A 21847-nucleotide genomic window follows, 5' to 3' on the forward strand; every position below is an offset into this window, starting at 1 on the left:
AACGATCGATGGAAATAAGAAACACACACACAGAGAAACCACTAAATTCGCCTTTGAATTATATATTAAAAAAAACTCCCTTGTGATAAACCACTAAACAGTTGTCTTCAATTTGTTTTGACCACAAGGACATTGGTTGAGGGCATGATCATTTTTCTCTCTTGCTGTTTAGTACACAAAATGTGAAATAAAATGACAGTAAAAAGCTGACTTATCAAATGGCACAAGAGAGAAAGTAGTAGACTGTATGACGTTGGTTCCTGTACATGTTTAAAACATGTTAATAAATTGTGAGACGGTATTTGAAGTCCATGAGTGCTCACCAATGCTTTTAAAATACAGGTTCAGACCAGTCACTGTAGACTGAGATTCTGATATCCTCTGCTTGATATTTTTAAATTATGTGTTTGTGCTATTTATGGTGTACTTATCAGAACCAGCACATCTGTTTTTTTCTGTTGCTATCTTGAGACAGGCTAACTTGACTTATACAGGGTCTTACTCAATTGAAACCATGAGATTTCTCTCTGAGACAGCAACATCTGTCTCAATCCTGAGGGAAGCAGCAGCTGTGTACAAAACAACACAGGCTAATCCACCAGGGACATTCCATGTAACATTTGTACACCAACATGCCAGACAATAGGCAAGCCCAAGACTTGCTGAGGATGAAACGTGTTAAGTCTTGCCATTTGTATTATTAATATGGTCACGATTGAGGTGCTCTCTCGTTTGCAGAGCCAAGAGGGGAAGATCTCACGCGGCTACCAGTACCTTGACTGTGTGTCGCCAGCATTATCTTTGTACACAGATTGATGATGCAATTGCACTTATGCTGGCATGAGTGCCCGCCCCTCTAATAATCCGATAGCGACTTACATTCTGAACTCTCTTGACTTGGTGGTTTAAAGAAAAATCAATGCCCGCCCCTTGAATGTGTCCTGGTTGAAGCCAGCATATTTATTTTATTGTGTTTATACTGTTTGCTGTGGTGTTGTGAGTCCTATCAGGTCGTCATTGTAAATGAGAATTTATTCTCAATTGACTCATCTAGATAAATAAAGGTTTTGATTTGATTTGATTCAAGATGAACTGAATCAATTGATAATAGGTAATGTGTTAAGGATTGTTTATTAAAAGTATTAAAATGTTATTTTCTATTAAAATGGAGCCATGATGTTTAGCTCTCTAGTTCTATCCCCAGTGCTGAGACAGTTGATAAATCCAGAAATAAAACAAGGTTGCTGTAGCATTTGTAAGACATAGCACCGATAAATGTAGAAGAGGAGACTGTAGGTGTGTGAATTTAGAGTGATTGACCAACAACATCAATGAAACCGTTTCATTTCTCACCCAAGACAGTTCTGGACACAGGCCCAGGAAACAGTTCCGCACTTCCACATAACTCACACTCTTCCATTTCTTTTCACCCATGCTCCCAGAATCCCAGGAGGCTGGCATGCATTCACTTGATGCCAAGCCCACAATGTTCTTCAACTGAAAACAGAGACTTTGTGCTGACTCGCCTCCTAGCTAGCTGCACGGATAACCCATCAAGCCTCACTGCTGCCTTTGAGTCTCGTCTGCCCTCAAAATCCACCCGCGCTATTGTTCTATTATTGAGCTAAATCTCCTTTGTGTAATTATTTCTATTATCCCTTTACAGCTTAATAAAAACCTAAAGCAGGGCCCGTGTCTGGCATTGACTCCCTGCCAAGGAGTCTGAGCTCGGCATAGTTCCCTGGACTCCTTACGTTAACAAGGGCTTCCAGAGCCCTGTACCAAAGACTAACCCCATACAAAAACCCAACTGTGGCATAGCCAGACTATTGACGTCTCAAAACGGGAACACTTCTCAAAACTGGATACAAAAGCTCCTTCCTCCTATCAATCCATGGATTTTCACTATGTCATAGTCATTACTGTTCAATACCAGGTATTGCCACTGTACACAAGGATAAGGGCGTTGACAGGCATTCTGAATCTGAAAATGGTCTCTGGGATCCAAAGTGTTTAGGATTAAGTACCCTTAAGTTGCTTCTTAACACCACCACCGATAAAAGCACTAGCCGAAAAGTTTGCTGACTTTGACAGTTTTGCCTTCCTCATACAGAAACCAAACAAACCAAATAAAATTACATCAGAGTAATAGCCTCAACATCGGTGATGTAACTTAAAAAAAAAGGATGGGGAGTAAGTAGATTCAAGAAAATGCACAGAGTCCTTTTCTTCAATCAGTTGTTAGGTTTATTGAAATATGCAGGGAGTCTGGTCCCAGGTACAGGACAAACAGAATACTCGTTCTTACAATTGTTGCATGACATTAAATACCCTTCTGTATAGATGGTCCACCTCCTCTTTCTCTAACACTTAACCAATAGAAAAGGTACAACACATTATTCTGTTACCATATATTTAATTTAGTGTGTCTGTGTGTGTAGTCTAGTGTGACGACCTCTGAACCTCAGGGGTCTGAAGTGCATTCTTCAGACCCCTGGTGGTGCCCCAAAAGGTCCATACATCTAGTTTTTGTCATCCTCCTTGTTCATATCTCTCCGTTTTGCCTGAGACCCTTTGAGTCCAGTGGCATTATCTCTTATTCTCCCTGTGAACCTTTGGGTCCAACAGCAGTCCCTCCTTTATGCTTTGTATTCCAAAAAGTCTTAGAGCCTGGCCCCTTCTGGTCCACAGCATTGTTATCTTGTTAGCTTGCAGTCAATGTTGGACAAGAAGCTTGTAGACGCAAGGTCTCTTATCAATTGTTAGCAGTACATGCAATTTGAACCAAACAGTCTGCTATCTGCAATATTAGTCTCTTTTCAGAAAAGAACACCAGTATAGCTCTGCCAGTCCACATGCGTAGCAAACTGCTAATCAGTTCTCGATCCATGTTTTCCAACAATAGGTCTGTCAATCTCATCGGCCCTTTCAAAAGCAGAGATTGCACAGTATGCAAAGCAACCAGGTGTGAGTGTAAAGGACACGATGAGATCACCACTCAACTATTTTTGTAAAACCTAATGCGTAATGCACTTTTTCAGTTGCCGTATATTTTCAAATAGAGGCACTATAATTACAAAAAAAAAAAATTAAAAAGTGCACTACGATACGACTCCTATTCCTTGTCCATGCCAGGTTTTACTTGGAGCCTGATTAGCCACAGTTTATAGGCAACAAGCTTAGGTATGTCTTATTAAACTCATAAAACCAGGAATGGTTGACACTGCTATGCAATGGGAGTCATATTTCCATCCCTGTAATGCGGCTGTCCAGTGGCTGGTGCTTTAGCCATATGTGGCACCCTGAGCTCCACAGTATGGCTCTGAGTCATAGATCTAGTATCCCATTCAATGCTCTTAATGGCTTTGAAAAGACTAGAAGGTAAAAAATGTTGTATGTTTAACCAAAATATTTGTCAAAGGTTTTATCACCGAATGTTAAGAAGATACAAAAACAAAACGTACTGGTCTGCAAGTAAAATGTACTTTATCAAGCTGCACTTACCAGCTCCAGAAAATAATGTTCTGAATGAAGCGTGCTTTCTTGAGGAAAGGGTAGGGGGAAATATACAGATTACACATTCCTGACATGGAAAATGGAAACACTGAAAAGCAGTTTTAGTCTGAGAAGCTAGTGTGCGGTTTAGGAGGACAGGAATGAAACACAGCAATTTTTTTCTAATAAGCCACAGAACTACTAGTTTTCAAAGCAAAGCTGTGCCATGCTGCACGTAGAGACTCAGGGAGTATGCCAGAGCTCAACAGCAAGTCAAACAACTTCAGCCTGATGTAGAACAGCTAGCATATTGCAAACTGTTATCAGAACTGTTATTTCATTAACATACAACGTTTCCATATTTCACAGCAAAGGTGCTCTCTTGACCAGCTTAATATTGTGTAACGTTTGTCAGCATGTAACATTAGTTAATGTGTTCAATGCAAAAACTGGTGTTCTTATGTGCTTCACATTGTTACACATTTATTGATTTATTCTAGACTGTTTTGTTATTTTCTATTCTAGTCTAGTGCATCACAAAACCTTGTTTAGCAGGGTCCTAAAAGGATCCCAACGATACGTTAGGTAACCCATTCCACCATCTCACCATTCTCTCTGTGAAAAAGGGGTTTCCTTCCCTCTGTCTATCTCCAATTCATTTTCAACTGCGCTCTGGTTTCTGTGCTTCGCCTAAAGCAATAGCTAGGGTAACTTTGCCAACTCCTTTTAAGATTAAAGACTTCAAAAATATTACACATTATTATTTATGTATTTATTTATTTGGCAGACGCCTTCATCCACATCATCTTGTGCTTGGCTGCGTATTTACATTCTTTTATCAGTCATCCAAGGACAAGAGACATTTGCTATACATAAATATAAAATGCAACTGTATGCATTTGCTTAGGTGTATTTATACTGTGTATTTTCACTGAAGGAACCAGATGTAGTTTAGCTATGCAAAACTGGTACCAAGTCAATGCTGGACTTGAAATGCTATTTTAAAAATGAAGCCTTATCATGCACTTTAAACTGGCACTGACCAAACAAAGGGCAGCAGAGGAAATCAAAATATCAAGCCTTTAATGCTTTAGCATTTGGTGTAAATATGTAACTTTTTGATTCACTGGTGCCCATGCAAGGAATGTGTATTTAATGCTTTGGCTTTGTTCCCTGAAACTGTCTGTGATTCCATCTGCCACTTGTTGAAAACCAAAACCTGTGTCCGATTCGCAGGAATTGTGGTGGGTGCTCCTCTCAGGACTCAGGCCTGGGTTTACCCTGGTCCGACTGCCACAGCGAGCTGAACAGTCACCCAGGCGTGGTCTTGGAAGCACATTTTAATGCTCAGCAAAAGTGGAGGACTTATCAGCATTATATGGCTTGTCAATTGTTGAGCATGCTGGAAAATGAAATTTGCCTGGGCTGAGTTGGGCTTACTTCTGTTTTAGTTGCAAAGTGAGATATGGTTAAAAATCAGGCAACAGTCAACATGTAAACACAGCTTTTGTTGATGGACTATATACGAAGATCTTACCCATACAGAGCCACTATGTATTTCAACATGTGTGACAAAATACACACTGTATTGCATCCCGGGCTACATGCAGGGCTTTTAGCAGGAGATAGATTTAACCACAACAAACAAATTGCTTTTAAATACTATATGGTGATTTTTGTAACATTTTAAATAGTTTTAATATATTAGCCATAAGTGTCCCTCTGAGACCTAGCTCATTCACCCTGTCCACTATATAGGGTATTTGTTTCATGTTTCCCATTAAAAAGTATGCAATCCTGTCAAGAAGGTCACAATAAATTAATACATTTTCACACCACTTTTTAGGTGGGTCTCGGTATAATGAGAGAAAGAGAGAGAGAGAGAGAGAGAGAGAGAGAGAGAGAGAGAGAGAGAGAGAGAGAGAGAGAGAGAGAGAGAGAGAACTGCCAAGAATAATCTACAGTAGTCAATTGCTTGTTTTCCTTTCTCAAAAACAAAGTTTAATAACATGTTTTTACAGTAGCCACCCACACTAATATTGTTATTATCACTGTAACCTCTACATGTACATATTCATAATGATTATTTAACCATAAGAAACAGCATTACAGATATAAAGGCTATTAATACAGGGAACATGCATAACAATATGAGATTTTTTATTGAGGTGAAGTGCTGGTTACAAGACCAAACAAAAACCGAAATACAATATATTATTCACAGCTATTTAACAGATTAAACCCATATGTAAAACTCAGCAATCAAGCTTTATCTCAAGCGACTTGTGTAAGGTTTCTTTGATGCGCCATGGACCACTATGTCAATTCCACCCTCCCCAGAAACCCCATTCTTACCTTATCAGACACTCTGGAGGCTTGACCTTTACCTCCCACCCTCTTTCATTCACAAATGTACACATCATTCCCAGCTGGGCCCCTATGCCCTGCCCTTTGACAAACAGCCAAACACAGTGTAGTTCCACCAAGTTAATATACAAACGGGTAATAATTAACCTGCATAGAAACAGTATGTTGCAGGGTTACACAGTTTATGTAAGAGAGATGTTTTAAATACACTAAAACCCCACTTTAAGACCACCTGGATAAAATGAGGACCCCTCTCAATTCAGCCACTTTTTTACAGCCCCAATTTGCTTCTATTGATGACAGTATAGAGTTACTCTCAATATTAAGGCCACCCCTCTATTCAGCATAATTGCCAACATTTTGAAACTGTTCAGGATGCTCGTCTCCGGGGGGGGGGGTCATACGCAAAAAACACTATCATATAATAGACGTATCCCCCCCCCCCCAACTCAACACGACCATCAAGACAGTAAAAATAGATATACTGAAGCGTTCTTACCTTTGTATAAGTTAGTGATCAGCAGATGTGTCAGCCGCATGAAGAGTACAGCCTGTGGTTTTCACTAACTCTACTGTGCAGAATAACTGATTTTTTTTCTATGGGTAACCATCGGGACACGGGACATTTGCTAGGAAAATCGGGACTGTCCCAACCATATAGGGACTGTTGGCAAGTATGTATTCAGTATTAAAGCCCACAAATCAGAAGTACCAAACTTCTGAGTCTAATGAAACCAACATGAGGTAAAACTTGTAAAACTTGGATGCAACATGATGTTACTAATTTGCACTTTTAATTTAGATTTAAAAACAGTAAAATTAGAACAGTTTTGTATAGAAAAAAACTAAAATAAATAACATCTTAGTAAAAATAGTAAAAATCTGACAAATGTTTTGACCTTCAGTAGTAAGGACAGCCCCTATTAAAGCCACAGTTTCTTGATCCCTTGACTTTCACTGTGTTTGTGAACATGTTTGCTCACTGTAGTAAACTGGACAATTACCACAAAATCACACAGCACCACGATCTGGGGGACCAAACTCACCCAATGAAAAAGTAAAATGAACATTCAATGTAGTGTTAACGCAGTGACTCGTACTACCCACAGGTAAACAGATCAGGAAAGAACATCAGACTGAAGTGTCTGTATTATTTTCAATGATTTAGTGTATGTTCACTGCATACCAATAGGTTTCACAGATCTTTAACATGAAGTGCAACATTGAGGAAACAACAAATTAGCCAGGAGAGATATTATAATTCAGTGTCAAGTGTGGTGTTCATAACTTTGAGGTCTGCTGTAGAACGTAATTACCGATTCAAATAAACTGTTCAAATAAAGCTTAAAAGGTTTAGTTTATTTTAAAAGTTAGTCAACTAAACACGAGTAGCAAACAGATGGCAATCCTGCCCCTTAGTGTTGTTCTACAGAGCCAGCTTTTACACAAAACCAGCAGTCTTAGTGTTATTTTACAAAAAAGAATTTGACTGCCCTTTTCATGCCAAAGAGGTGTGACGCAGTGAAATACAGGGTTTAAAAATATTCTTTTCAAAAACAGGCTTTTTTTATAACATGACGGAAACACCCTGTCCTTTCCTGTAGCCAGGCTGAACGTTGTGCCCATATAGCTAAAAATTGGAGTGCAACTGCTGTCCCTGTAAAATACAAATGAAATACAACCATGCGATTTGATGGGCGTGCGTCCACACAAAGCCTCCCTTTACATAAACATTGAGTCCAAAGTGTGGCACTTAATAACTTGAACTACAATGGACTTTATTTCATAACGTTGAGCTTTCAAAATAAAAGAGACCAAGGCAGAAAACAAATGCCTTGTAGTGCAGTCCATACAGTATGTGTTAATGGCATTGAAGTTTCATCTCAACAACCACACAGGTCAGAATGAATCGTATAGCAGAGTACTGGGATTCTGTTCCAGGAAGTGTCCAGGGAAAGAGGAGAAGACAGGGAATAGACCCAGAAAATGCTGACAGATTCCCAACCCAGACGTGAATCCCCATTCTACACAGTGGAACCCCAGGGTTCTGCCCCCTGTGCCATTCGGGGGCTTCCAGCAACAACAGAACAGCAATGTAAAGATAAAGGTAAGGAACGGTCCCCTTAGTGATGTCCAGATTGTGTGCAGGCAGTGCTGGAGTTTCACATGTTTCTGGAGCCTTTTCCAGTACACTAATCGCTAACCTGCACTGCGTTTTTACCAGCAGCCACTTGAAAATGTGCTGCAGTTATCAACCAGAACATTCTACACAAGGGGCCAAAGCACTCTGAAAAAGAACAGGCGCAATTAATTCATTTTACCCACCGTTAACCTTTTAACTTGCAATCCAGCTTTCCTGGCATTTTTACTCAATATCCAGTGATAAGGTCCATTTATTATTTCTGTACTGCCAGTTTTACTGCCAGTTGATGTTTTAATAGGACTTCTTGTGCTTTGACGACAAAAGGCCTAACAGAAATCAGACCACCTACTTGCGTGCCAGGAATTGCAATCTACAGCATCTTCAGTTTAAATGATAATATTGCTTATGCAATAAGGATAGCAGAAATTTACTTCCCCTGTCACGGCTGTCAATTCAGAATTAGAGCTGCAGTATCAGTATGATGAAAAAGCTGATGCCCTTGACAGTACTGCATGTATAGAACAGTACAAGATAAAAATTATAAATGAAAGTGTGACATACAGACAACTGGATGAACAAACACCTCCATATATTCCCAGAATCTGATACTCTCCGTGACTGAATATTGTTAATACCAAGTTTCATGACAATTGGACATGTGGTTCTTCAGTTACATGCAATAATCTAAGTGTGACATTCAGATAGAGAGATGTAGGGAGAGACCGACCTCTACATACGTCCGCAGAATCCGATACGCTCAATAACTGATGCTAACGGATGTCAAGTTCCATCACAATTGGATAAGTGGGTCCTCTAGATATTTGGAAAAATGTGTGACATGCATACATACAACCGCCTCCACTATGTTCCCACTGATGGATAAGAGATAAAATGTTTTAAAGCCTTGGCTGAATGGAAAGTTGTTCTCTACTTCAAACTGAGAACTCCATCAGCGAATGTCGTGTTGAGTCAGTGCTAGTAAACTCTGGCATCGGTTAGCTACCTGGGGCCTTTTATCTTTATAAAAAGTATATATAATTTCAAACAGTGCATGTTTAGCTTTAAAGATAATTGAATGTATAGCTGCCAAAGGGAAATCCCCAAAGATTCCTACAGCAGCTCACCAAGTTACAATAATTATAAACATTGAAAAGAAATACAGTTATTCATCTCTCACATGTAATTGCTTGGTGCTAAGTTGTTGGCCTACTTTAAATGTTACCGATGATATGAAACAAGGTTACTATGTATGAACATGCACTGAGGTGCCTGTGCTGGAGTCCTATATACCTCAGCATTCAGACAACATCTAGCTGGCTTTAAAGGGTACTATTGTGCACATGAATAAAGCCTAGGTTATGCCAAAGTAAATGTGCACACTTTTTAGTGTCCTAATATAGGGTTAAAGATCCCAACCAATTGCAGCTCTAGGTAGTTGTTCATGGTCTGTGTACTTTGTTAATAAAGTTGTTACTTTTTAACTCGAACCCTGGCCCAAGCTGTGTCATATCAAGATGTGGAGATTAAAAGATATACAATTTAATGTTTAAATATATTATAAGCTCTAGCTTCAAAGACACTCCCAGCTGTGAGCACAAGCTAATGGTCTGGTAAAGACAATTAGTTTTTGGATGTTACTTAAAAAGACCTGCCCATTTGTATATGGAGATCTGTTTCCATTACTATATATATATATATATATATATATATATATATATATATATATATATATATATACACACATACACACACACACACACACACACACATACATACAGTACTGTGCAAAAGTTTTAGGCAGGTATGAAAATGCTGTAAAGTAAGAATGCTTTCAAAAATAGACATGTTAATAGTTTATATTTATCAATTAACAAAATGCAAAGTGAGTGAACAGAAGAAAAATCTACATCAAATCAATATTTGGTGTGACCACCCTTTGCCTTCAAAACAGCATCAATTCTTCTAGGTACACTTGCACACAGTTTTTGAAGGAACTCGGCAGGCCCAAACATCTTGGAGAACTAACCACAGTTCTTCTGTGGATTTAGGCAGCCTCAGTTGCTTCTCTCTTTTCATGTAATCCCAGACAGACTCGATGATGTTGAGATCAGGGCTCTGTGGGGGCCATACCATCACTTCCAGGACTCCTTGTTCTTCTTTACGCTGAAGATAGTTCTTAATGACTTTCGCTGTATGTTTGGGGTCGTTGTCATGCTGCAGAATAAATTTGGGGCCAATCAGATGCCTCCCTGATGGTATTGCATGATGGATAAGTATCTGCCTGTACTTCTCAGCATTGAGGAGACCATTAATTCTGACCAAATCCCCAACTCCATTTGCATAAATGCAGCCCCAAACTTGCAAGGAACCTCCACCATGCTTCACTGTTGCCTGCAGACACTCATTCGTGTACCGCTCTCCAGCCCTTCGGCGAACAAACTGCCTTCTGCTACAGCCAAATATTTCAAATTTTGACTCATCAGTCCAGAGCACCTGCTGCCATTTTTCTGCACCCCAGTTCCTGTGTTTTCATGCATAGTTGAGTCGCTTGGCCTTGTTTCCACGTTGGAGGTATGGCTTTTTGGCCGCAAGTCTTCCATGAAGGCCACTTCTGACCAGACTTCTCCGGACAGTAGATGGGTGTACCAGGGTCCACTGTTTTCTGCCAATTCTGAGCTGATGGCACTGCTGGACATCTTCCGATTGCGAAGGGAACTAAGCATGATGTGTCTTTCATCTGCTGCAGTAAGTTTCCTTGGCCGACCACTGCGTCTACGGTCCTCAACGTTGCCCGTTTCTTTGTGCTTCTTCAAAAGAGCTTGGACAGCACATCTGGAAACCCCTGTCTGCCTTGAAATTTCTGCCTGGGAGACCTTACTGATGCAGTATAACTACCTTGTGTCTTGTTGCTGTGCTCAGTCTTGCTATGGTGTATGACTTTTGACAGTAAACTGTCTTCAGCAACCTCACCTTGTTAGCTGAGTTTGGCTGTTCCTCACCCAGTTTTATTCCTCCTACACAGCTGTTTCTGTTTCAGTTAATGATTGTGTTTCAACCTACATATTGAATTGATGATCATTAGCACCTGTTTGGTATAATTGTTTAATCATACACCTGACTATATGTCTACAAAATCCCTGACTTTGTGCAAGTGTACCTAGAAGAGTTGATGCTGTTTTGAAGGCAAAGGGTGGTCACACCAAATATGGATTTGATTTAGATTTTTCTTCTGTTCACTCACTTTGCATTTAGTTAATTGATAAATATAATCTATTAACATGTCTATTTTTGAAAGCATTCTTACTTTACAGCATTTTTTCACACTGGCCTAAAACTTTTGCACAGTACTGTGTATATATATATATATATATATATATATATATATATATATATATATATATATTGTTTTCCCAAGTACTGAAAAGGGATTATTTGTGACTAAGACATTCTCTTTTGCTTTTCAAAAACTCGCTCTCCACATGTAAAACTCTCTCTCTACACGTCAAGAGAGTCTACTCTCTCCATTTAACTCTGCTTGGGATATTCAAAACACTCCAAAAGGGGAGATACCTTGAAAAACATCTGACTGTGTTCTTTTGAACAACACTGCAGGCTTCTGGAATGCAGCTAGGCCTGTTGGGGTGAACAGTTGCTTGTGTCCAAAAACAAAACAAAAAAAACAAAAAAATCACTTTTGAAACCGTTGCCAGGAAATCATTTTATCTGAGGAATCACAAGGAAAAAGGAAAACCTTTACAAACACTTGAACTTTGTAAAATCTTTTTCATCCGGAGCATAGGACATAATCGTCTCAAAACTGTTTCATGACAGTATTCCGTGACTTAACTTATTTCTAACCAGTTTGGTAACTATGTCGATTTATTGAATTTTCATGGTGCATGGAAATTATAGGATTCACCTGTAAATGGTGTATAATGAAATGTAAAATGAATTCATTGTATGAATGCATTTTTGAATATTTTAGATATTTTGAATTCAGATCAAATATATGGTTTAAAATTTTCTAAACACACTTAACTAATTACAAAATTAGTTATTTAAAAATACTATGCTGATACTTTTAACCTACCTAATTTTGTAATATTGAAATAAACAAAAGTAATTTTACTTTTAAACTGAGTTGACTGATTTTATTTGTGAATGTTTATTAAGCACTGTTAAGATACAATACCTATTACGTTAATGGGGACTATTGTTTAAAATATTAGCTATATACAACGAACATAAAAAAGGATATATTGAAGTAAGTTAATCTTGGTATTTTAATTGAATTTATTTACATTGGCTGATAAAAAGTTCAGATAATATTTTCTTTTGAGATACAATTTATATACCAACCTATATGGTGTACTTAAATTTACCCTAGCTAATAAATATTAAGTTAAAAAATCCACTACAAAGACAACAAACAACTCAGCTGGTTAATTTAGGGTTGTTTCATATGTAAATATATTCACAATAGATGTTGTTTTATAAACATTTAACCAAAATATTCTATATTACCGTATTCCTTCTAATTTAAGACGCAGCCCAAATTTACCACCCTCAATTTGAGGAAAAAATAAAACATCAAATAAATATGCATTTACAAAGACACATCCTCAATTACACTGCTGTATCGTACAAGTCTGACACGAATCAGTGTTGTTGTAGATTAACCACTGAACTTGTTTATTGTGCTTCGCACTGTATAATACTTAAGATGGCGTCTCTGTCGTACACACACCACCACTCACTTACAGGATCACACATCCTGGTACAGCAACCACGACACAACACTCCACAGCATCACGCAACATGTAACCCAGCAACCACAACAGCACTGAACAGTGCTTGGCATGTCAAAGTACAGAGGCCTGATCAGCATTTCTGATCTGTCCAAGCTGGTACTGTTTGTTAGAAATGCTGAAATTGTAAACGTTTTCTCTTGTTATTCCTCAGGAAGCTGGGTTTGTCACGTTGCTGCTTGTGTTCAGGCAGACGCCTTTGTTGGTCTTTTCTCGTCAGTCAGTCACATTGCTGCTTGTGTATTCGGGTAGTCACATCTTTTCTTTTTAATACACGCATCACTATGCTGTACTCGAATTTAAGACGCAGGCTATTTTTGAGAAGCAACAAATGCGTGTGATTCAAGTACAGTATGTAGATGTACTGTACAAACCAGAGAATGCTGGAAACTATATGAATACAAATCCATAGTGTACTTTTTTTAATGATGTCTAAAAGAATTTAAACATGTACTCAATTATGCAATTCACAGCCTTAAATAACTTTAACTGGCCCCCCAAACTTCATCATTAAGATAAGATAGAGACAGTCAAACAATTCCCTAGAAAGAGACAAAACTCACAGGAGTCCTTATTTTGTTCCAGCCGTGTTTGCAGTCAGGCACTATCGCCTTGGGGTGAGAAATTCCTTTAGCCCGCTTGTCTAGCTGAACGCTCCACTAAACCTTAAAAGAGAGGCTTTCTATATTCTGAACATGTTCTGGCCTGTGTCTTTAATCAGCTTTAAAAAAAAAAAAGTGTGCACAGTACTTCTGTGCCATGAAATCCCAAAGGCCAGGTTAGTGCAGATCAAGCACTAATATTAGGATTTTAATGTAGAATATTGGTGCTGCCTTCATCGACAAAAGCACATGCACCAAGTGTTCTACCTAAACCAGAGAACACAGTTGGAACTGTAGTGGAAACGAACAAAAGGCTTCGACCCCAACAGGTTTGTTATCGCGAGGGTGTACTGTAGTTGCTTCAATGTCAGTGTGTGTGTGTAGGCCTGGCAATGCAGGCACTGCATAGTGTTCAGCTCACCTAACAGACCTATATAACTTCATATTTGGCTTCTACTGTACAATATTTAAAGCTTAACTTACAAGTTCAGGCACCAGAGACAAGCCTCAAACAAGGAACAAAGTTCTATTCCCACTGCGCTTTAAAAAGACATGGCATAATTAAAGCTATAATCACTTTATGGAATTTGGTTTCACATTTCCCCTGTGCCACCAAAATAATTTCCATAAATTACTGAACTTATATGAAGAAGCATTTTCAATACGGCTTAAGGGAAAGATGAAAATCTAGCCTACAATGCATTTATAGAACACCTTTCAGGTACGTTGAATGAAGCCTGTTTCCCTGCAGTTGAAGAGGGTTACTCATTAGGCTTTCTTGCTGTCACCCAGCAGTATGATTCCACAACTAGAAGTATAGCAAGCAATGGCTCCCATGCCAGTGTAACAGGCAGAGACTGGACTAGAACACTGCCATCCCCAATCAATCATCCTTACTGAAGAACCAGTCCCCCTGGGGTTATAAAAGAACAGAACGCTGCCTGGTACACCGACAGACTGCAATGTGTCGGGCAGAACCGAAAACAAGTCATGGCTTGTCAGGTTGGTAGCCTTGCTCCTTTCAGAGTCTCACAAAATACTGTTAAAAACCTAACCTGTTAACTGAACAGCGGGTTGCAGGGATTGTGCTACTTAATGCAAGAGTCTTCCATGTATTCTTTGCTTCTGTCCAAATACGGCCAGGCGGAGATATCGAAGGAAAATCACAGCAAATGAAATGGGCGTCAATAACACCCGACGCTTTCCCATTGACTTTGGATATCGGTATTTCCGCCCCATTCAATCCCGGCGTGTCATCAGGTGAGCTGATCAAAGGTAGCAAGGCCACATTTTGAGTTTATAACACCTAACTATAGGGACCAAGCCCATGCAAGGCCAAGGAGCAAAATCTTATACCCTGTTCACACTGGTAAAATTAGTTTCAGTTTAGAACCGGTAAGACAACACTCTAACTCACTTTTCAACACCAGTACAAGTTGCAATATACCTGTACACATTTAAACTGGTTAATACCCAGACAATTACATCAAAGATATTCTGTACTGTATGACACCTGATTGACTATGGGGACCTCTGTCACGCTGTGCGCAAAGGGTTGTGGGATAGAGTTCGGGAGAAGACTTTCTATTGCGAGCAGTGTCGGATTCAGCTGCTTTGAACCGATTTTATCGAAGTTTTTCAATAAAAAACTTGCAAAAAGTCTATTTTACTCTTGCCCAGGGTGTCTTGATGAAAAACAGAGATGAGTGTGTCACACAGTACAGGCAGGTGCAATTATAAAACTTGGATTTATTGGTATTGGCAGTCAATTAAACAAGCATGACAGAAAAGTAAAAGCGGAGTTAAGAATCTTGGTAACAGAATATCCTAGGTGTAAGTGAGCGCATGCTTCACTCATCCACTCCGTTATCATAGCGATCCACCCTTCCACACTTCACTGTTCTGAGTCCTATCACAACTGTACCGGTGTGAAACTTGCTCTTGTCTGGGTTTCGTATCGATCCAGTTATACCGGTACAACACCGGTAACAACTCCAGGGTGAACAGACGCTGCAATACTGTTCCGCAACAATACCGGTATAAAAATGCAAGTGTGAACAGGGCTTTAACCAAAATTCTTCCTTGACAGGCAAGTGTAATGCCTTTAGCAGGAGCTTGTGAATCTACAGAAGGACTACTTGTATCGGGTTGAATAAAACCTGGAATACAGATTCAAGGAAGGCCTGCTGTTACAATCTTTACAAAACTGACACCCGAGTCTTAATGTCTTCATCGGTAGGGCCCTATGAAATCCGTTTTATTATTTTGAATTCTCGGATTTATTTTTTCCTGATTTTCGAATTTTTCGGTTTTAAAAATCTGTAATTTGTTAGTTAGTTTGTTTTTTTTATAACAGTGTTTGATACACTGATAGCAATGATGAAGCTAGAAATGCATGAAAAAATATGACAAAAAAACCTTTCTAAACGGTTTTAATCAAAGTGCGTTCAGAAAAAAAGGTAACGAATTGGAACAATGTAATAAACAAACTAGGGACATTGTAAATGAAAATAGATTTAATGTTTTCATTAATAATTAATGACAAATAATGTAAATAAAAGCCTAAATATTTTGATTTATTCTAATTTAATAAAAAGGCACTTCATAATATCTCCCAGAGAACTTTGGAGAACAAATGCAGCAACTAGACCCTACATTCTGCAGTAGTCATTACAGTACTATCTGCTCAGAATATAGGTAGTCGTTTTCAATGTCATTTTTTAAATATATACATATACATTTTGTTTGTTTAAACTGATTTTGTGGGAATGTCCTCGGGTGCCTAATTCCGTTTTTTTTCTTTGAATTCTGCGACACCATCTGTGTTCTGCATCACTTAAAGCTTCAGAATTTGGGTTTGAAATTACATAGGAGTTTAAGCTTCATCAATATCACCCTACAGCGACAGCTAACCTGGAAGTTGACAACGGCTATAAAACTTTTTTTTTTTTTTTTACTCAAATACAGATACCACTTCAGGAATTTCCACGTGTCCAAAGCCTGCATCGTGCATCAATTGGTCTTAAACTGTGTAAGCTAAAGTGACAGGTATTTATGGGAAAGGCAACGGTGCGGCAGTAGCATACCCGTGTTATGAGCTCAGCAGTGCGGTATGTCCCTGACTGGGGTATGAAGAACGCAGGGTGTATCCTATCCTCACACCCCCCAGGAACAGAGTGGCATGTTAGTTTAAACAATGTTCTGTATCTCTGTCACCAAAGCAAACAATCTCTCAAGACACAAACCAATTAATGTATTTTTCTCATTGAATTTACTTCTTGTGTTACTGGGGAGAGGATTCCGATTACTGAACTAAGGGATATTTGGCAGGTTCATTAGTCATCTTCATATTTTAACTTCCAGGACAGTCTATTAAATAACACTCAACACATTTCTGTAATGTGACCAGTATAAAAAACAGAATTATTCTTGTAAAGTGTATTTCTTTCTTTTTTCTGGCACAGGCCCTCGCCATTTTTCCATGTTTGCAATCACTTTGTATTTTCTGTGTTAGGTGACTGAGTTCAGGAGCTCTTCTTCAGTGCTATTGCCTGCCATGGATATAAATGTAATAGGCTAGATCAGCCAAAGATAAACCTTGACATTTGAAGATATGCACTCTTTAAATTCTATCCCCAATAACTTCAATTACTTATATTTGAGTTCTGAATTGTGTTGAAAAAGAAAAAAAAAAACATAAAATACTATACAACATTTCTTTGCTAATATTCACAATTTAAAAAATGTAAGACAGCGGGATTGCTTTGAAAAACAAAAATAACCCACTGCTCAGAAATCTACAAAATCAGATGTATCAAGGACTGACAGACATCCTCGAATAAAAAGTCCTACACTAAAATTATGTTTTCAGTAAACCCAAAGATGGATAATTACCAACACACCCCCGCCGCTGTACATTCACCAGTAGTGTGACAAGGATGAACTCTGTCTGCTGCTCAGTCTGTATGTCACACTAAGTTTATATATATATATATGTAGACTGGATATAATTAGCTACTGAATGTATCAGAATCAATAAATTAGGGCATCTGACTGTGTCAGGATGTAAAAATGTAATTCACAGGTACAGTGCATATAGGTCGTGGAGATCTACTGTTTCATGTTACTGATGGCTCGAATTCTAAATATACAGAGGATGAATGTAACTGAAGTACTAACTGTGTGCATATATATAGGGGAGGGGGTGTGGTGTGCATCAGCCCATTCACTCAGCATTGTATCACTTGGAGATGTTAACAGGGCCTGACCTCCTACTGCTTCATGTCCAGCAGAAAACACGTCTGTTTAGTTCAGAGGGACAAAGGAGGCTTGAGCCAAATCAGTCTGAGGTCATGTAAACAAACTGAAGACACAACGAGGTCTGGTTTTTGATTACATGGTGCACAGAAAGTTAAACGAAATGGATTAACACCAAGGAAGAACCTTTTACTATTGAAACTGGTTCTGAAAACTATCCCAAGCAGTTGAAATAACGTACAGCAACATTTCTAACACGTAAAAAGCCGTTTGTTCCTAATATCGATAGACTCCCGCAAACCTGTACTTAAATCGGTGCAATAAAACGAGCCATTTAGTGTTATACAAGCTCAATTCTAACATGTAGAATGGATTATAATAACACTAGGAAAAGGTGACACACAGATACTTGTATTCGGTGTCTTGCTGTTGCCTGCACTTGCAAGATAGCCGTTCGTGCCAAAGCGCTTCCTGAGTTAAACGCGTTGGAGTGTTTTGCTTTCCTTAGAGCCTGCCAGGAGAGCGCAGTCTTACTGGCGAGGGTTTTGTGTTTGAAGTGCCGGTTAATGCTATTTTTACTGAATATTGTTTAAGGTATATAAATAATGTTGAAGAATATCATTCCACGTAACTCCAGATAGGAACATGCATTTTTTTCAGAATTACTTGGATTTAATAATTGATGTGTGTTTAGGCAAATACCTCTTCATGCATTACACTGTTGAGCCTTTGGGAACGTATTACAAATATAAATGTATAACTAATATAACTTAATGCAATGTAGGAGCATTGACCACTTTTTAAAACGACGTGTTCGACAACAGTGAAATGTAACCAATCATGATACAAATAATGTGCAGAAAGAACTACAGTATTTAATACATTGCTGCAGTGTGCTGACTGTATATATTATAACCCAAGTCTGAATGACGCGTTTACAAACAAATCACTTTCTTCAAAGTTCATTTGAACTCTGCCCACGCAAGCGACAGGCATTCCAAAGCCCGTAAGTACAGCCTGCGGACAACTGTGTGGTCCAGTGGTTAAAGAAAAGGGCTTGTAACCAGGAGGTCCCCGGTTCAAATCCCACTTCAGCTACTGACTCACTGTGTGACCCTGAGCAAGTCACTTAACCTCCTTGTGCTCCATCTTTCAGGTCAGATGTAATTGTAAGTGACTCTGCAGCTGATGTATAGTTCACACACCCTAGTCTCTGTAAGTCGTCTTGGATAAAGGCGTCTGCAAATAAACGAAGAAGAAGAAGTGCCGTATGATCCCGTAGGGCTAGCAGATGTGCATAAGAGTAAAATCTGTAAAAGATCAAACTTCTAGCATGATTACGATCATCAGACACAGAATTGCCCTGTGCAATTTCCTATAATTGGATGCAAAGATTCTATCTTTTAAATCGCTGTTTTGAAGTTAATTTGTAATCCGTGTTTATCACACAGTACAACTGTATTTCTAAAAATGTTGCCTCGGAGTGAAATCAAGCAAATCTACTGTACTGTAGCAGGCAGGCAGGCGCAAGTGGGACCGACTATGAATAGCCGCAGTTTCTGGGGTTAAAATTAGCCCGGTCGAGACTCAAATGCAGAAGACACATCGCACTGAAATACCTCCAACTTTTAAAGCAACAAAAGTGAAAAAGCGATGAAAGGCGCACAAATCCTCCCGAAGCACACTTCTTAACGGTAGCGACGACACACGGACCGAGTTCCTGAGGTTTGGGAGTTTTCCAGGTAACCGCCCGGTTAACTCTAATTACGCTTTCCACTCAGCATTGAATGAATGCACACAGAAAAGTTCAAAGTAAATACTGCATGGGTTGTCAGCTTCTACCTCCAAACGCTGGTTAAATTTCAGAAAGTGTGTTCATTAAAACCACTCAAACTGTACTCTCAGCAATATTACGGACACTTAAAAAAAATGTATTTTTTTATCATGAAAGATACACAACTTTATTTCAACTGTCTGTTAGCAGCGGAAAACAATGTATTTGTGTATGCACAGTAGACCTTTAAAGAAAGACAATAAATAATGTTTACTTACGTATATAATTTGCGATATTAATATTAGGGAGATAAGAAGTCCAGAAAGACCCTCTAAAACGCTCCTCGTCCCCATTTTGACCAGCCTTCACACACGCTGGAAAAAATCAAAGTCCTTCGCTTCTGTGGTTTTCGGCAAACTTTCTTTCTTTTTTTATAATTATTGATCTGTCTCCCGTGCTGTATGTTCACTTCTCCCTCATCCAGACGCGCTGGTGACCGCAACAAACGGACACAATCTTGCAACCCGGCAAAAAAAAAAGTTTTGAAAAAACTTTTTTCTCTCTTTCAAACTCCTTTCTTTTTCTACCCAACTCTCTCTCTCTCTCTCTCCTGCACCGCAACAGCACGAGCTGAGAGTCTAAATCCAGGTTCTGATGCCAGCCGGAGCATGCTGGTCTATGGTAAAATGAGGAGTGGATTACTTCCAGGAACGGATTGGCGCAACTGTCCTGTGGGTGCAATGTTGCCTGATGTGGTCATGGCTAGTACTACTGGATTATTAACATTTTAATATCTAGTGCTGTTTAGAATAATGCAACACTGATGTGTAAGTGAACTGCCACGTATAATTCTATTAAAATACAAAGTGAAGTCATTGGCTCCTATGTTTAAAATGCGTAACGATAACGCCAATGTATGTTAATATAGAGTACTAGTTTACCCTCGCCAGCCACACAACGCTTTAATTACTACTTTTAATATATTCAGGGCTTCCGTGTCCAAGAATATAATCCCTTATATATAGTCATTGGAAACGTATTCATTTTTAGTGCTATTTTCTTTATTTTTATGAATTTATTACGCGACTATTTATGCAAAATAACAGGCAATACTGTAATGGCAATATCAGTTACAAGGATATTTTATAAATTATATGTAATTCATAAGTTTAATATATTTGTTATTCTTAATGAAGTATTGCCCCATCTCCAGTTTGCATATTTTAGAAGAAGGGTTTATATCTGGAAATTGTACTTGATGTTCACGTTTTCCCTGCAGCATAGTTAACTCGTTTGTCAAATGATGATTATTTGTTTAGTTTTGTGTTACTGTCCCCTTACCTTTTCATTCTGCGTGGCTCTTATTGCAGTTACTCAGAGTCTGTGTTAAAGGGCTTTCACCTGAGTGCAGGAGCTGCTCTTCAATTCGAGTTACTTACCATGGACATGTGTAACACAGGCTAGATCAGCCAGTGTGTTTCTTTTGTTAGAAGTGCCACCAGCGCCATCTAGTGATCTGACACTGGATCAAATTTCCTTTTGTTTTAACTTAAGAAAATACCCTGCTGTGCACTAGATGGCACTGGCACTTACTAATATAAATACCCTGCTGTGCACTAGGGGATGCTGGCCCTTACTAATATAAATACACAGCCCGGTCCCCGGTTCAAACCCCGGCTCAATCACTGACTCACTGTGTGACCCTGAGCAAATCACTTAACCTCCTTGTGCTCCGTCTTTCTGGTGAGACGTAGTTGTAAGTGACTCTGCAGCTGATGCATAGTCCACACACCCTAGTCTTTGTAAGTCGCCTTGGATAAACAAATAATAATAGTAAATAATACACTGTGGCTGATGAAACCTACATCACACATATGTCTATGGCAAACTAGAACTGAAGCACAGTGCTGAACTCAGAAGGCTGGTTTCACAGACCCCGATTAGCACTAGTCTTGGACTTCCTAATGTTACCTTTAGTAAAGTGGTCCAGATATGTGCTGATCAAGGGCGGTGAAATCAGCCGATAGTCACAAAATAACAAAGACTTAAACAAAAAAAACACACGCACAATATGACTGCAAAATGAACACTCAGAATGATTGCAAACATAAAAAATAAGAACCTGTCATTTGAAGCTACTTACTTTTTAAAGGGGTAGAGCTTTAAATAAAAATATGTTTATATTTACAGTAGTGTGCACATTTATTAGAACACCTCAAGATTTGTCATTTCCTTTATAACACACCTGCATGAAAACCTCTGGGTGTGAGAATTTCAATTTCCGGTCAGTAATTGGTGATATACAAACAATAGGCAGGTACTCATATGTGAAAATGTGAGCCCACTCTGTGTTTTAATTACGCATCTGAAAGAGTAAGTAGCGGGGTTCTGAAAAATATAG

At 38.9% G+C, this 21847-nt stretch overlaps 1 protein-coding gene across 1 annotated transcript in view; it reads right to left on the reverse strand.

Moving 5' to 3' along the window:
- Positions 1-20166, reverse strand: part of LOC117432294 (basement membrane-specific heparan sulfate proteoglycan core protein) — a 196923-nt gene extending 176757 nt beyond the window's left edge. Inside the window, exon 1 of the mRNA XM_059002103.1 lies at positions 19725-20166. Within this exon, the coding sequence (XP_058858086.1) occupies positions 19725-19799 (75 nt within the window). The 5' untranslated portion in view covers positions 19800-20166. The remainder of the gene's footprint in view (positions 1-19724) is intronic.
- Positions 20167-21847: the final 1681 nt, after the last annotated feature.

Source organism: Acipenser ruthenus, chromosome 27 (genome assembly GCF_902713425.1).
Source record: "Acipenser ruthenus chromosome 27, fAciRut3.2 maternal haplotype, whole genome shotgun sequence".
Classification (NCBI taxonomy): Eukaryota; Metazoa; Chordata; class Actinopteri; order Acipenseriformes; family Acipenseridae; genus Acipenser; species Acipenser ruthenus.